The following is a 16,562-nucleotide window of genomic DNA, read 5'->3' as shown; positions in this document are numbered from 1 at the left end:
AAATGCGGGGTCTTGTACGAGATGAACATCAACAATAGTAGATGTTGTAATTATCATTATTCTGGTAGTCGGTGTGTGTGTGTGTGTTCCCTGCAGAGGTGCATCATTAGCTGAGAAATAGTCATTTGCTGTGATTATTGACTGCAGCGATGCAACAGCGCCGTCGGGTCAAGAAATCCACGGAGGGTGGAAACAACCGCCATTCTCACATTTGATCTCTGCCTGGGCGTCCCTTCTTTCGCTTTACTCCTCTTCCTGCCGTCATCCTTTTTCTTTTTTTTTTTTTCCCCTTGAAATAACAATCTCACTCATTACTATGTTCCCACACTCCCGCGGTGTCTCTCACAATCTCTTCCTGCCTCTTTCCATTATTTCCCCATCTGTTCTTTTTGAATGCCATCCTCCCCCTTCTCGAGCAGATGTGACAGCCATGATAGCCTTATTCTGAAGCCCTGTCTTGCTCAAATTGGTCTCGCTGACTTCATTTCTTCCTTTATTTATTCCCCTCAATCCGTGTGACTCATCCCGTCTTCTCTTGTGATGTCTTGTTGTGTGCGTACGGCTTCCTCATGGTAATAAGATCTGACAGACTCCGCATGAAACAGGTGAATAATTTCTCGACACCCCCAATACATCTTTAACCCTTTCCCGAGGACGGGCGTCGAAGTTTTGCGGCGGCTTTTCGACGGGGGAGTCCGGGTCCCGAAAAAACACAAAGATCCATCAGGGGTATCTGCTTTCTGATTCGGTTCATCCTCTCTTGAACGCCGTTTTGTATGATAATAACGATCGACGGCCTTCCGACCAACGGGAAGCACCGATGTTCACTTTGCGCGTTCCCGCCTCCCGTTTTCCCGTGGTCTCGTTGCCGGCTGCTGCACAATCGAGCCAGTTTTGAAGGTGCACGAAACGAACCCTCCTAGGAGGCCTTTCAAAGTATAATTGGCGCTCTTGTGTTTGCGCAGGAAGTGGTGTCAAGGTTGTGTGTGTGTGTGTGTGTGTGTGTGCAATTAAGGGAATGTTATATGCTTTCTAAAATCTGGGCTTTTATCCTGGACTTGAATGCAAAACTAGCTTAAAGGTGAAATGCAGGGAACAGACAGCTGAAGAGACCGCAATCAAAGCAAAACGCACCAAAAAGCTACCGGTCCCGATGTTTGGTCCTCACACGGCCATTTCAAGTCGAAGTCTTCTGAGTCTCTCGTGTTTGTGAAAGCCAAGGCCGATTCATCCCCTCCCTTTGGAACCGAGCTGATAGAAATCCGCGGTCGAGAACGAGGAGACTTGGACGAGGTTCATTTTGCCGTGAACCCGCGGGAGATGAAAACCGAGTCCTAGCAGACTTTAAGGCCGGTAGAGGCGAAACGGGTGGAGAAAACATCTTAGTTATCTCCAGAAATGCAGCAGGTTGGAAAACCAACAGTGATTTGATGCATGATAAATGTTTCCTTAAAAGATGTATCTCTTTCCAGTCCCGTCAGATCGGTTGAATTACCCGATTCATTGTGTTCTCTACATTCAGCCAGAAATGACCTAAATGGTAAAAACAAATCTTTATTCCTTAACCCTAGAACACTAACGTCGGGTGATTTTCACCCACACAATTCTGGTCATGTGATTTTCATTGTGTCGCCATTGTCTGAGTCCTTGTGTAACTTCAGGCTGCTCACTGATGTTATTAATTGTATGTTTGTTTCCCTCCTCCCATCAGCCCATCTATAAATTGATGAAAACTGTATTTTATCCAGGATATCGTATCGGGTAAAATATACCCAACGTTAGTGATGGCGTTACTTACTCTAGGGTTAAATTGAGGCTGCTTATGCAACAATGTTTATATATTAACATTTCAAACCGTGATCTGTAGACTGCGATATAAGGGACGGCTGAATTTGATTAAAGCGGGTTTGATAAGCTAATCACGTTATTAATGATATGCAACGCATACAAATGGAAACATAGGGTGTCATTCATACATTTATTCATTCATTCAGTCGGACCCCTATCTTGGAGAGATGGGGTTCAGCCCGGCTTGGGGGAAAATTAATCAGAGACATTCAACCATTCACCCGGTCATTCACGGGTCACACGGAGACGCCCGACCATTCACTCGCTCATTCACGGCTCCGGGAATCTTCAGGTCTCCAATTAACCTACTGAATTGTTTGGGTTTCCCTGCAGTCCTTGTTTATTGTATTTCCACAATGGCTCACAAATAACAATGTGCATTTACAGCTTACACACACACACACACACACACACACGCATGCACACGGCGTCATGTCAGAAGCCGTGTTCCTGTATTGTACATACAATCTGCCCGCCGCCAGTTTCTGTGTCCTAATAGCCGCAGGCTGTGGGTCTCTGCCGAGGAATCTCTCGCGTGTGATTCCGGTATTTTTCAAATGTTAATGTGGCGTTGGTTCCCCGCGGCCGGCGCCTGAATCACATCATTCACAAAGCCCAGATGAAATTAAATTATTAAACACCTTCTTTGTGTCGCCCGGTATTATTTTGCTACAAGAAGCCAAATTCAATTTAAAGTCCGTGCTTTTCGGCGAGGAGGGCAGCGCGGCGCGCAGACAGACCGCTCTCAGGCAGGAATTCAATCAAACTATTTGGTTTTGGAGAAACTAAATAGTGCATTCTTTCATCATATTTGTCAATGCGCCGATTTGCACATCACATCATGCTACCATGGAGACTAAATGTATTCCAATAATAAGAAGGACATTTAGAAAGACAGTACAAGTAGGCGGGCTGGAACATTTGGATTCGATTCCGGGAACCTGCACATAAATGCCTTGATATCTGTGGCATTTTTTGATTCTGTAGGTGGGGAATATTCATTCATTCATTCATTCATTCATTCATTCATTCATTCATTCATTCATTCATTCATTCATTCCAGCTCTCACATGGCTACCAATAGAGACACAACCATTCAGGCTCTTATTTAGACATCTGGACAACTCGGGGCCGCTGATGAACCTCCTGCATGTGTTTGGACTGTGGGAGGAACCCGGAGAACCTGGAGGAACCCGTGCAGACATTAGGAGAACATGAAGAAAACTCCAAACAGAAGACATCCCCGCTGGAATCCAACCAGGGACCTTCTTGGTGCAAAGCAGAAGCCCAAACCACTGTCATGACAATTCTAAACATCCGATAGGAACCGATAATCGTACTACTACTACTACTACTACTACTACTAATAATAATAATAATAATAATCAACATCATCATCATTATCATTATTATTATTATTATTATATATAATAATATATAATATTATCATACATAATCATAATATATATTATTATATATAATATTATTATATGTAATATCATATATTATTACTATTACTATACTATACTACTATAATATTATATATGATTATTATTATTACTATTATTATTATTATTATTAATAATAATAATAATAATAATGTATTATTCATAATAATAATAATAATAATAATAATAATGACAAAATAAGATAAGATAAAATTTATTGATCCCCATGGGGGAAATTCTTTGTCACGGCAGCGTAATGGTTATGGTGTCAAAAATAAATATGAACATAAATATTAATAGAGGGACAGTTGGAAGATAGAAAATCGCAAAGACATCCACGAATAAATAGACAGCAACAGGGACAGCAAGAGAGACAGCAACAACATCAGGGATAAGAATGGACAACAGGATGGAAGTGTAAGGGTGAAAAATAAACAACCCAAACTAAACCTTCCAGAAGTCCACAACCACCTCCTTGGTCTTGGAGATGTATAATAATAATAGCAATTCTCCTTGGGAAGCGAGGTCCCATTCGTTTCTCCACTGGACCTAAATCACCCTCTGCCCCCATTTTATAAACTCCACGCTTCTTAAAATATTTAAAACATATGCTAATCCACACGTGCCGTCCCGAGCCTCTGTTTGAGACCGAGGAGGTCTGTCGAGCGAGACGGCGCCGCTCGAAATTTCCCCACAGATGTTGACATTTACGGAATGGTGAAGATGTCATTTCCACCTCAACTTAATCTATTTACGCCACTGGTCATATGGAGATAGAACAATTTCTGAAAGTGCAATCCCTCAAACCAACTAATGGCCATTTTGTTTGGGGGCGGCTCTGTCGGTAAATTGCTTTAAATGTTGAATACGACCGAGGGTAATGCAAGGAACCTTTCAAACCCGGCCTTACTTTAAATACAAATGTCCCCGTCCCCGTGAACTCTGCCCGGTCTGGGACTGATTTGGTTTTATTAAATGTTTCTTTACAGTCAGTGGAGAAGGAAACACGCTCTCGTCGAACCGGCAGGATTGATGCTGACGTGATCGTTTTAATAGTCCCGAAAATCCGACCCCCGCATACATCGCATCGCGGGGGGGACGAGAAATGGCTGCCGGCGTAGATCCATTATTTTTATGTATTTATTTTAGCAGCTGTGGGGTGAGAAACTAACAGCTAACTCACTGCCATGCAACATTTAGTCTTCATTTTACCGACTGCATGTTTGTGCACCGTGACAAGAAGGTTTAGAATATGCCGATGCCACACGGAGAGGCCTCTTTGGGCGTCTATTGCCCACGACCGCATGGGGTCATTGGCGCGAGCGGTGATTTCTTATTCTTACATATCGTCTCGCTGTGGCCTCTTGCAACTGAGTGGCCCCTGCAGGTCCACTGTACGCTGTGTCACGTGTCGAGGAGAAACTCGATGAATTGACAAATCCCTTCATCCATGCTTTCATTATCTAGCCCGCTGAGCCTGCACTCGGGGTTGCAGAGAGTCTGGAGCTCATCACAGCTGTCGGTGGGCGAGATGACGGGTTCACCCGGGACCGGTAGCCAGTCAATCACAGGGCTGAATATGGAGACATACAACCAATCTGGGGTCTGCGGTGAACCTTCGGCATGTGTTTGGACTGTGGCTGGAAACCAGAGAACCACAGGGAGAACATTGAGACTCCACACAGAAAAGGCCCCCTGAGCCAGGGAATTAATTAATGAAGATAATAGTATTTGCTTTTTTTTTTTTCCACCAGGCAGAAAGTGCTAGAAGATATCCGACGTTTTGTGGACGCGGATGACATCATCAACCAGGTGGTCTTCGACCTGGAGGACAGCAGGTGAGCGGCGAAGGGAAACACAGACATGTTTCAAGTGATGCATCGAAGATGGATTGCAGATTTAAATCACTATCTGTTCCTCAAGTTTGAACTCAAGGGGATGGAGAAGACCAAGACTACCGTTTACACTCTAAGCAACTCATGACGCATCAATGTGCACCAATTGTGGAGTAAGAGCTGAAATTGTGCTTACAGCCATCTGCAAAAAAACAAGTTTGGTTTCTTAGGTGTGATTTTGAAGTGTTGTCCGGGCCTCTATATGGACAACATCGTTGGAAAATTCACCCCTTTACAAAGTTTCTCAGACGATACGGCTTGTCTGGGCTCGTAGCCAGGAATTCTGCGGCCAAAGCATGTCACAGTCAGAGTCGCTGCTAACACCAGCATCCATCTCCATCTGACACAAAATGTGATATTTCGAAAGTCTGGCGACACAAAACGGAACTAAAATGAAAAGAAATTGTGATTCGATAATCATAAGAATGCAATTTCTGCTCTGGTGACAAATAATGGCGCTGTGGATAAAGTCAAGCTATTTAAGACTTATGATGTGATTCCCAGAGGCCTGCAATGAATAAGCCTGTTTGCTAGTTTTAGCACGCAGTGGAATACGCTTGCAAAGCCACAGTACTTTGCATAGGGTTCAGCGGGGCGGAGTTCCTGTACTCCGATGGTTAGATGGGTGTCACTCGCCGCTTTTGGACAGAGCAGTTCCAGAGAACTGTCGAGCTTAAAATCCGTTCCAGGAAGTAGCCTCGTTTTGCATTCCCAAAGGCAGTAGGGGGTCAGTGCCATGTCCACCCTAAGCTCCACACTCCAAAACAAACCACTGAAAAAGAAGAAGATGACGACATGGACAGAATGACGGTGGAGGCTGCCACAGCTTCATGGAATACTAACCATGGGCTATCAGATGGTTGGAGTGTCTCTATCTCCTCTCTGCACTGCTTCACCGTGTGAAGAACCCTGTTAGCCGTTAGCTAACTTTAGACTTATTTTGGTCCAAAGTATTGATGTTCCTCTGTGAGCCCTGGAAACCCATCTAAGACGTAGCAGGCCAGAAGAGCTTGGACCTCTTTGTTACTGCAGAAAACATCCGACCAGTGACCACGATCGCTTTTAAACATGGCGCTCCGCAGTCTGCAAGATTTACCTGGAAATTGGCACAGCTTATGAGTTCCACCAATAGTCTACGTCATGTGAGTTCCTGTGGAAGCTAAAACAGATCCTGCTCCGGGGCAGGAGCTACAATTGTTCCAGAAACCAGGGGTTCCATGGTCTCTGGTTCCTCTGCTGCACCAAAATACCCTCTTAGGATCTTCAAAAGGGTCCTACAGTGAGAAAGAAGCCATTATCTCCCTCCCTATGGAAAGGAGGGTCTGATGTATGCTTTGACAAACGATACCCAACATGAACCACCGAACTTCGGTTCCTCAGGGAAACCCGAAGGGACGAAAGCAACTATTTTAAACCGCAGCCGTCTCTTGTGGTTCAGTCTCCAGTGTCCCCCTGACTGTCCGGACTCCCTGAGGTTTTTCTCCAAGTTCGAATCCGGTAACCTGAGGAAGGTTCTTCGTGTGCGCAGGTATGCAGTCCTGTGTAGTTTCTGAGAGCTTCTTCCACAAACTTATCCGACCTGTTTTTGTTGTTAAATCCTCTTTTCTGTTCCTTAGGTACGAATATGACCTCATACTGAACGCTGACGTCAACTGTTCCCAGCACTTCCAGTGGTTTTACTTCGAGATCAGCGGCGTGGTGGCCGACGTCCCCTACCGTTTCAACATCATAAACTGTGAGAAGAGCAACAGTCAGTTCAACTACGGTGAGGAGTCGGTTCATGTCGCTGCCTTGCAACTCTTTTATCCCCGTTTTATACAGAACACTTTGGCATTCAATAGGTTTTCTTCAGCATTTAAAGCACAAAGCCAACCGGCTCTAGGTTTACAAGACTTCATCTCAATTCTCTCGTAAAAGCTGTTTGTTTGATTAAGCGATAAACACTCGGTGAAAACAACACCAATGTAGACAAGTGAGACGGGGTGAAACATTTCACGCTGTAAATATTCACTTGTTCATTATCTATACCGCTTGTCCTGAACTAAGGGTCGCAGGGAGGCCGGGGCCTATACCAGCTGTGATTGGATGACAGGTGGGGCTCAAACCGACCAATCACATGTGGAGACATATAACTATTCACACTGTCCTTTGGAGGAAACATTGTTGTTATTACCGATAGCTAGCCTCAGAGTTTGCCAAATGTACAACTGACCGACGGCTCTTCCACCACGGCAACCCTGAGTGCAGGATAAGTGGTACAGATGTAGATAGTGGTTGAATTATTCGACATTTATCAATTTTTTTTTCTTCAACACCAGTTTTCCCATGGAGATCCTCTGATAACTATACTCTATTGAAACTAATAAAGTACTTGCACATTGCTGAGCATTGTCGGAATACTCCATGTTCAGCTATGTGTGATGCATCCATTTAAACAGCTACTGCTCACCGCCAACGAAACCTGTCCGTCCTACACCACTTCCCTTTTGTCTCAAGCCGACAGTTAGAAGATCTGCGGCGAAAGTGAACACAACACCTTTTTCCGTCCTCCTTAGCCCAGGGGTCGGCAACCCGCGGCTCTTTCATCTTTACACTGCGGCTCCGAGTGGCTTGGGAAAATAAATGATAAATATTTAATTGAAGCGTATTTCATTTGTGTTAATTCTTTTTTTTAACTTTAAGTTCTAACTTAGAAGATTATTGTGATCTTGAAATATTATATAAAATTATGTTTATTTTTTTTCGCCGCTCAAAATAACGTCACACTCGCGGAAGCCTTTATACCCGCCAGCCAGTAAAGTCCCGATTTGCAGATGCTGTGCGCAGAAGTTCAGAAGTTCCTGTAAACCAGGTAAAATAAATATTTATGAAGATATTTTGCAAATATTTATTTTTCATTGTTTACTGACGCGGCGATTTTTTCCCGATTTATTTTTGAAATTCAGGTCAAGGCTCCGCTACACGCTCTGAAAGCCAAAAGCTCAAAATGAGTTTAATTTTCTCCGTAATACTTTGTGAATTTCAGAAGCAACACACTTCACACTTGTTTATACAAAGTGTAAAGGTAATAAAAAGCAATATATACAGTGGTGCCTTTATTTTAGACGTCAAAAAGTAATTGCGGCTCCCAGCGTTTTCTTTTCCAAGGAAACCGGGTCCAAATGGCTCTTTGGGTGCTAAGGGTTGCCGACCCCGTCATAGCCCTTTAACACGGAAACGTGAGCATTGTGACGCTGAAGGGATCTTTAGGAACGCACAAAATGCACAAAGTTTGGACTCACACCGCATCACGTCAGTAAGCGCGGAAGTGAAAACTCGAGGTCCGCCCCATCAGAGGTCTTGAACAGAAGGCAACCGTGCTGCAAGACAGAGGTCAATGAACAATCCGCCGTAATCCGACCCTCTCCAGCCTTTGCCAAACACACAGTTCCGCGTGAACACAAAACTCACAGGGATTCACACAACGCCCTTTGTGCTGGAGAATAGTCCTTAAAACCAGAAATCTTTTTCATCTCAGTGATGATTGAACATAAGAAGAAAGGCTTCACAAATAGCCGTCACCCCATTGTAGAGGAAATGGCTTGTCTTCGGAAAAAAAAAAAAAAAAAAAAATTGCAACATGCTGACTGGCGGAGAATTGGCAGAGCTCTCTATTTTTAGCCTTTGGGGATTGATTCAACAAGAACGCCGGCAAATCGCCGTACTTTTCTTTCTCCCACGAGTAAATACGATGTGGAAAGAGACTGTGGTTACCGAGATTTAAAGTTTGCAGTTGTCAGAGGGGGCAATCCCGGGCCCAGACAAAATAACAGCAGAGCACCTGAAGTAATGCAGGGCCCCCTAATTTCTAAATAGCATCTTTTGAATAAAGACTTAACAAGCTTGTTTCCAGTTCCTTGACGACTGATATTTTCCTCTGCACGCCAGCGAAAAGGACAACAATCATCGGGAAACTCCCGACCCTTCCCCACCTCCGCGGGACGAAAGCGCCTGCCCCAGATTTTGTGATTCCTTTTTCTTGATGTCGGTATAGAGTCTGTCAGCACTGTGGTACAGTTTGCTAATGCTAGCTGCGGGGGAAAGGGTCCCCGAAGACCGGAAAGTTGCGATGGTAGCTCGGCGAGCCACTTCCCCTTGCAGACAAGTGTGCGAGTCCTACACGGGTGCAGATTGGAATAAATGCAAAACGATATTGGTGCAAAGTAATATTACACCCCTGCGCTCTTTTTCTTGCCGAGTTATCTGTAAGCATCTCATTTCCTGTGCTCTTTAGCCGCTATCGATGGAACAACAAATGCTGAAACAGCCTCTCAACCAGTCAGGTATAGAACGCCCCGCTTTTCCAACCCGTTGATGTGTCTATCGGCACGTCGGAGATTTTCCTTACATGGCGCGGAATCGCGACACCGTTTTCTGACGACGCTTCCAATGTAGAGCAGATCTGGGCCGCGGTCTTTCAAATGATCTACGGACAGCTAGCATTCCCCAGGAGCAAGCATTTGGCAAGAAAAACACGCCTTTTAACGGTGCAGAAACTTTGGACGAGGTTAAATACGGGCGGCCTTCTGCCTCGACCGAAGGACAGGGAGATACGAAGCGAGAGTGTGATAGAGACAGGGAGGCCGCAAGGGCTGGGAGGCACAATTATCTGTGATTACCGCTAACGGCGACACCGAGCCTGGACTTGTATGCATGGTCAAAACAGGAAAACATTTATCGCAGCACTTCCGGATACACTTTCCAGCATACGTGCAGTTGTCTCACAACGAAATGACCGGATTAACAACAAGAACTATTCCATCAGCACAACCTTTTAACCATAAAAGGAGAATTTGTCTGACAGGGTTCCACCCCGAATATACAACGATGCATGCTAACAGAAGGGGTTTTTCAGGGAGATGGCAAGATTAGCGACAAAAGGACGGAAAACAACCATCAAGTGTCAGCACTCCAGTTTTGTATCCTCAAGTATGGCAGTATATTTCATATTGTTTGCTTTTGTGATATTCCCCCTCCTAGCAAAGATATATGACCAAGTGTTCAAATGTCTGTATATAATTCAGGAATGCAGCCAGTGCTGTATTCAGTCCGGGAAGCTCTAGACGGACGGCCGCACTGGGTCAGGACCGGATCCGAAATTTGTTATTACAGGTATGAATGCCACGCCAAATACTTTGATAGAGTATGCACTAAATGGGACATGGGCTCAGTGGATGTGCGATCTTTGACGATACCCAAGACTGAATGGATGGATGAAGGGAAGCCATTGGAAAATTCATATTCTCGATGCTTCATCCATCAAACCCCTGAATTAGACTGACCTCATCCTAACAACGTGTGAGCAGCCATGTGTTTATGTGGGGAAGCACTAACAACTAACTCAAAATGAAACACATTTATTCTCCTTGGCTCCGGGCGTTTTTTTTTTGTTGCTCCGCTCCCTGCTTGGTCGTATCGTTCGCAAAAGACCAGGGGGTTCTTCGCGCTCTCAAGCTCTGAGATAGCGAGAGCGTTTCTTACATTTCCTCACGGCGGCTTTTGTGCGTTGATTACAATCAAGGGACTTTGCAGAGAGGAGAAGGTCAGCGTTGTGGTCGAGTGAGTTCACGGCTAAAGCTACATCTTCTGGTAGTGAGGAATCACTAGCGCGGGAAGGAACAGACCGAGACACGGAAGTAGACCGAGCCGAAATGCAAACGCAGCTTATTATGCGTCGAGTGGCAGGTAAAGGGGAGGGTAGGGTCGAGGGAACTGATTGCACTTCAACGTGAAGAACCCGGCTGATGAAACACATTAGTGGAGGCAAGCTAATCACACAGCAGGGGAAACCAAAGCTGAACCGCAAGGAACACCCAACTGGGTGAAACCAAAGGCCTAAAGCAACAGCAATAGACACATAAAACAGTCAACCAGAACGGGTCTAATCAGTCAGGAGTGAAATATCGCATGTCCGAGAGGCTAAATCATGAGTTCAATGGACGGGTACTGACACGGTCCACTAATGGCGGAGAGCGAAAACAGGCTTACTTTCCTGTCTTGCGCACAGAAGCACAGGAGTTTAACACTTTATCTGTAAGATATGTACTTTCTTCTCTCTCTTCCTCCCAAGAAACCACTTCTATCCTGCCGGCGGGAGATCGAAAACAACCTTCTATACCCTGACTTTCACCGTTACCTTCAAGCACAATGAGGACGTGTGCTATTTGGCCTACCATTACCCGTACACATTCTCCGCTCTGAAGGTATGGCCGCAATCACCTGTCTGCCGATATTATCTGCAGGCACTTAATCCGCGTCTCACACACTCAGATTTGACAAATTCCTTAGAAATATCAGAACAAGATTGCAGGCGAGCTCATATCGCGGCGCCTCGCATGTAGGTCGAGGACAATTTCCTCACTGCGTTGAACTTCACCGCGCTATTGAATGTCTTTCTCACAGGCTCATCTGAACGTGCTGAACGCGTCGGTGGACCACACCAAGGTGTTTTTCCGGCAGCAGATTCTTTCCGCTTCTTTGGCCGGAAATAGCACGCCGCTTGTGACCATTACGGCCTGCCCCGCCAGCCGGGGCTGGAAGGATATGCACCAGCTGCGTGAGTGCCAGTTTGCGTATTTACAACGGTGTTTTGGTCAAAGTGACTCCACGGCCCCGGCAATCTTGATAATAACCCCAACGATAATATACTGCTCCAAAAAATAAAGGGAACACTTGAACAACACAATGTAACTCCAAGTCAATCACACTTCGGTGAAATCATAGTGTCCACTCAGGAAGCAACACAGATTCATTTTGACTTGTTTTAAGGACATTACATCAAAGTTGGATCAGCCTGGAGTTTGTTTTTACACTTTAATTTTGAGTGTGATTCCTAATCCAGACCTTCATGGGTTGATACATTTGATTTCCATTGATCATTTTTGTGTGATTTTGTTGTCAGCACATTCAACTGTGTAAAGAGCAAAGTATTTCATAAGAATATTTCATTCATTTAGATCTAGGATGTGTTTTTTAAGTGTTCCCTTTATTTTTTTGAGCAGTGTATATCAGTGCTTTTATAATATCATAAAAATACTAGAAAAACAACAATGAGACTGCGCCCACAGACCCGTGAGAACAAAACAGTAAGAAAAATCTGATTTGCAAGAAAAAAATAAAAGAAATGGAGAAATCAGGTGAATTACTCGAGCAAATTCATGTGTGTACCGTCATTTCCGGACTAGTAATTTTCCCGTGCTTTGAACAATGCAGCTTAAACAACGAAGTGGGTGAATTTATGGATTTTTTTTTCAGGCTAACAAGCTTCCTGTCGCCAAAATAGTTAGCGTCGTCACATCGGACCAATGAAATTACACACAGAAGGCGCAGAACATAAGCGTGTGATTTACACAAGCGACGTAGACAGCGATAACGAAAGAGAGCGAGTGTGTGACGAAGGAATTCTGAGGCTGTTTAATTCCGACTTTAGTGGTTTTAGTGAGCGAGCGGAAGATGAAGATAGTCATCAGTGCTTTTTCCCGGTGGGAACCGTACTGTATTTTTAATTTTTTTCAACCAGACTTGTTACGAGCGCCGCTCGGAAAAAAAGCATTTACGGTACTTATTTAATTAAGCGATTTTGAAAAAATCTTTCTGTGTAAATAGCTTATGTTACAAATGCAAGTTACCCTTGCAGCTCATAGACCTATATAACTTTTTATTTCTTTTCAAATGTAGTGGGTGCGGCTCATAGTCATGAGCGCTCGATAGTCCAAAAAATACGTTACAAACATTCTTTTATTATCTATACTGGTCTATCTATCCTGCTTATGCCGACTGTCATCGAGCGAAAGGTTGGGTTCACCACGGGCCGCTCGCCGCTCGACCCTGTCACCCGCCCATCATGCAGGGGATGGACTTGGACCCGGCCGGCGCTCCGGCTCAGAGGGGGTTCATCTCCCCTTTGAGAATCAGCTGAACCCGCCCATGGCGAGAAGGCGTTAATCCGTCTTGAGATTTATCCACCAACCAAAGCGAGCGTGGCTGAAAGGGTGTTTCCGTGGCGGCCTCCGCTTGTGAAATATGGCCTTCTCCTCCATCTCTCTCAAACCGCCAGGACGTGGACATCGCTTTCTTCGAAGGGAGTGTCGCACAACCTTTAAGAAGGTCGGGGGGGGGGAGCGCATCGCCGGATTAAAACATTCTTATTCAAAGACTTGTTGTCAGGATAAATCATTATTTGTCCATAATCAGGACGGGGACGTCTCATGGACGTCAGGTAGACACCGGGGCTCCTGAGGGCAGCGTCCAATTTTGTTTCCAATCAGATTTAATGATGGCTTCCCTGATATGAATCACGACATTGCAAAGCCACTGTTGGTTAATGAAGAATTAGAAGGGAGATGCAAGAAGCTTATGAGGCGGCACAGAAATGGTAATTTCTGCGGAGCCGACACGGGTAGTTTGAAGGGAAACTTGGGAAGCAAATGAAAATATCCAAGACAGAACAACCGGCGGAGAAAGTTCACATTTTTCGATCTCTGATTTTTACAGCTCCAAGTTGGACTTTATGACACGTAAAAAAAGAAAGCGGACGGATCGCCGTTGTGGATGTTGGAGATAAGATACAGGCTTGGGGTGAAGATCATCTTGGACCGGGTTCTTCTCAGGGCCGAGCGAAGAGTCAAACAACTTTTCACCCTCTCATTTACACGCAATATACGGAAATTCATTCATCTCGGCAATACAAATGTCCGCAGTCTTGTTGGACAGAGGGTGAATTCTGTCGAAATCTTCGTCCTGGCAACTGGACTTGAAGACGTTTCAAGTCCAGTTGCCACGACAAGAAGATGTCATCAAGAATTCACCTTGACCTGGATGACTGAGAACCTCCACAGAGAGAGGGCGAAGCAGCACCAGCAGCCTTTGAGGCCAAAACTCTGCAGGAAGTGCATCATGCATCCACGTAACATGTATATGCACTTACCTGTGTGTTTGTGTGTGTGTGTGTGTGTGTGTGTGTGTGTGTGTGTGTGTGTGTGTGTGTGTCCTAGCAGACTGAAAGAGACACACTGTAGCCCCTCCTCCCCTGACAGAGACCGATATCCCATTCTTTGTTTATTTTTCAGTGCTTAATTGAAACTCAGTGATCCCTCGCATTCGGAAATATGAAGAAATAATTTGTTTAGGAGGAGCCTATCTGAGGTTCATCATGGCATGTCCATATTAGCATAATGTAGTTTTTATTACAAACCGGGCAATAGCACAAAGCAATTATGTCATTTTATTCTGTCTTTTGATTGCAAATGCTGGAACACAGTCAGCCTAGTAGGGGTTCCGAATAAGTTATTTTCCCATTTTAGAAGTCATAGACCACGTTAGCGGATGCTAAATTTATTGCTATGGAATATTATGACAGGCGGCGCAGCAGTTAGCGCCCACAGGGGGGGCTTTTTCTGTGCGGGGTCTCCATGTTCTCCCCGGGTTCCTCCCAGAGGCCCAGCACATGTAGGAGGTTTATTGGAGACCGCACGTTTTCCGGATGTGCGAGTGATCGGGTGAATTGCCGTACGTCTCTAAATGTGACGCTGTGATTGGTCGATCCAGGGTGTACCTGGGCTTTCACCCAATGACAGGATTGGCTCCGCCCCTCCAGCGACCCTGACGGCAGGATAAGTCGTGTTGACCATGAAAGGATGAATGGATATTATGAATTTTAAACCTAACACGATGTCGTCATGCGTGTTGTATGGCTTTATTTTGTCTGTTGGTGATTTAGATACGTCCTACATGGTGCAAAAAATAAGGCAATATCTGCTGTAATAATTTCATATGAAAAAAAAAATCTTTTAGTTTAATGTTGAATCTCAATCAAAGTGGTTTTCGAGTTATTTCTTTTTCCTTTTTTTTTTTTTTTTTTACTAATTTCAATAAGATGCCAACCACCGGATGTTTTCCCACCAAAGTCCAGCAAAACTCCCCGAAACCACTATGTCAACCCATACCTGTCGCGTGACCTCGGTGAAGCAGAACAAAACAAACAAAAAACCCCAATTGAAAACTGAGAAACGAAGGAGTCATTTCATCATCGGGATTCCCGTTTAAACGTTGAACTCGAACGATCGTCCGCCGGTGCTTTTTAAGTCTGAACTCAGAGGTGGGCTTGTTCTCCTGATCCCGAGGGCCGTAGATGTTTGTGGGGAGCATTTCGTGCTTGTTAGCGGGCGTGAAGCTCTTACAGCCAATCGGTTACCGCTTCCCTCTCGTCTATGCAAACGAGCGCGCTTATCGGGCCGAATTACCGGCAGTGGTGTCACCTGGTTTGGAGGCAAAACCGTGACGTCTCCAAAGATGAAGAGCTTGTAACTCCTCGGATTCCGGCGGGGAGCGTGTTAAAATCGCAAAAGCAGATTCGATGTCCTCGTCTCCTCGAACTGCCGTGAGAGAAAAAGAAAAAAAAAAAAAAAAAGAAAAAGGAGGAAAATAGGGAAATCATGCACCTCCGGTGTTTGAAATACTTTGCGATGATGCGTGAATTTGAGCCCTTCTCTTCATCCCCGGCTTTGTTCCCGGGAGATAGCGGCTTCCCTTCAGTCAGGCCGGATTAGACGGAGCAGCCACGCTCCTCTCGCCTCTAATTAAAAAAGGCTTTGGGAACAATCGGCGCTCATCTCTGAAAGCTGTTAATTATCAAGCATAATCTGGATTTGCTGGACGGCCTGACGCCAGTCAATCGCAGAGCCACATATACAGACAGACAACCATTCACTCACTCATTCGGGGCAATTTTTTTTTTTCCATTTATTTCAAATGAACCCTGCTGCGTGTTTTTGAACCGTGGGACGAAACATGGGGAGAACTTGTCGGAATCGAACCAGGGTCCTTCGTGCCGTGAGGCCGACTGCGCCACAATGCTTCCCTAATATTATCATTAGTATTATTATTATTATTATTATTATTGGTAGTAGTAGCAGTTTGTAGTAGTCTTAGTAGAGAGTGACTGGTTCTACATCTCTATATGATCTATGGAGCCTACAGCCATTCACCCTCTCATTCACGCGTCATTCTCCTGACCCCGAGGTCTGTAGATGTTTACGAAGAGCGTTTTGTTGGTGCTAAACAAACAAAGTTTCAGCCGTGACGCTCATACAGCCAATCGGTAACCTGACTGACGGGTGCAGGGTGAACCCGGTGTCTCGCCTGTTGGCTCTGAACCCGCTTGTAGCCTTTAGCGCAGGATAAGCAATATAGATAAAGAATAAATGAATGAATGAATGAATGAGTGAACAACAAGAATACAAGTCTGGGTTAATGGGTGATTTTTTTTCCATGATGCAGAGGTTCATGCTCCTCTGCTGATAAACGCTATATCAGTACAAGTATATAGCAGACT

General features: G+C 44.9%; 1 protein-coding gene across 1 annotated transcript in view; it reads left to right on the top strand.

The window, feature by feature from the left end:
• Positions 1-16,562, top strand: part of agbl1 (AGBL carboxypeptidase 1) — an 81,832-nt gene that overhangs the window by 42,226 nt on the left and 23,044 nt on the right. Inside the window, exons 15-20 of the mRNA XM_086163244.1 lie at positions 5,051-5,134; positions 6,630-6,719; positions 6,808-6,956; positions 10,255-10,342; positions 11,301-11,433; positions 11,633-11,786. Of these exons, the coding sequence (XP_086019370.1) occupies positions 5,051-5,134; positions 6,630-6,719; positions 6,808-6,956; positions 10,255-10,342; positions 11,301-11,433; positions 11,633-11,786 (698 nt within the window). The remainder of the gene's footprint in view (positions 1-5,050; positions 5,135-6,629; positions 6,720-6,807; positions 6,957-10,254; positions 10,343-11,300; positions 11,434-11,632; positions 11,787-16,562) is intronic.

The sequence above is a fragment of the Fistularia commersonii genome, chromosome 17 (assembly GCF_037954325.1).
Source record: "Fistularia commersonii isolate RoL2024-O1a breed Wild chromosome 17, RoL_Fcom_v1.0, whole genome shotgun sequence".
NCBI classification, from domain to species: Eukaryota; Metazoa; Chordata; class Actinopteri; order Syngnathiformes; family Fistulariidae; genus Fistularia; species Fistularia commersonii.
This window is presented reverse-complemented; position numbering and strand designations above follow the sequence as displayed.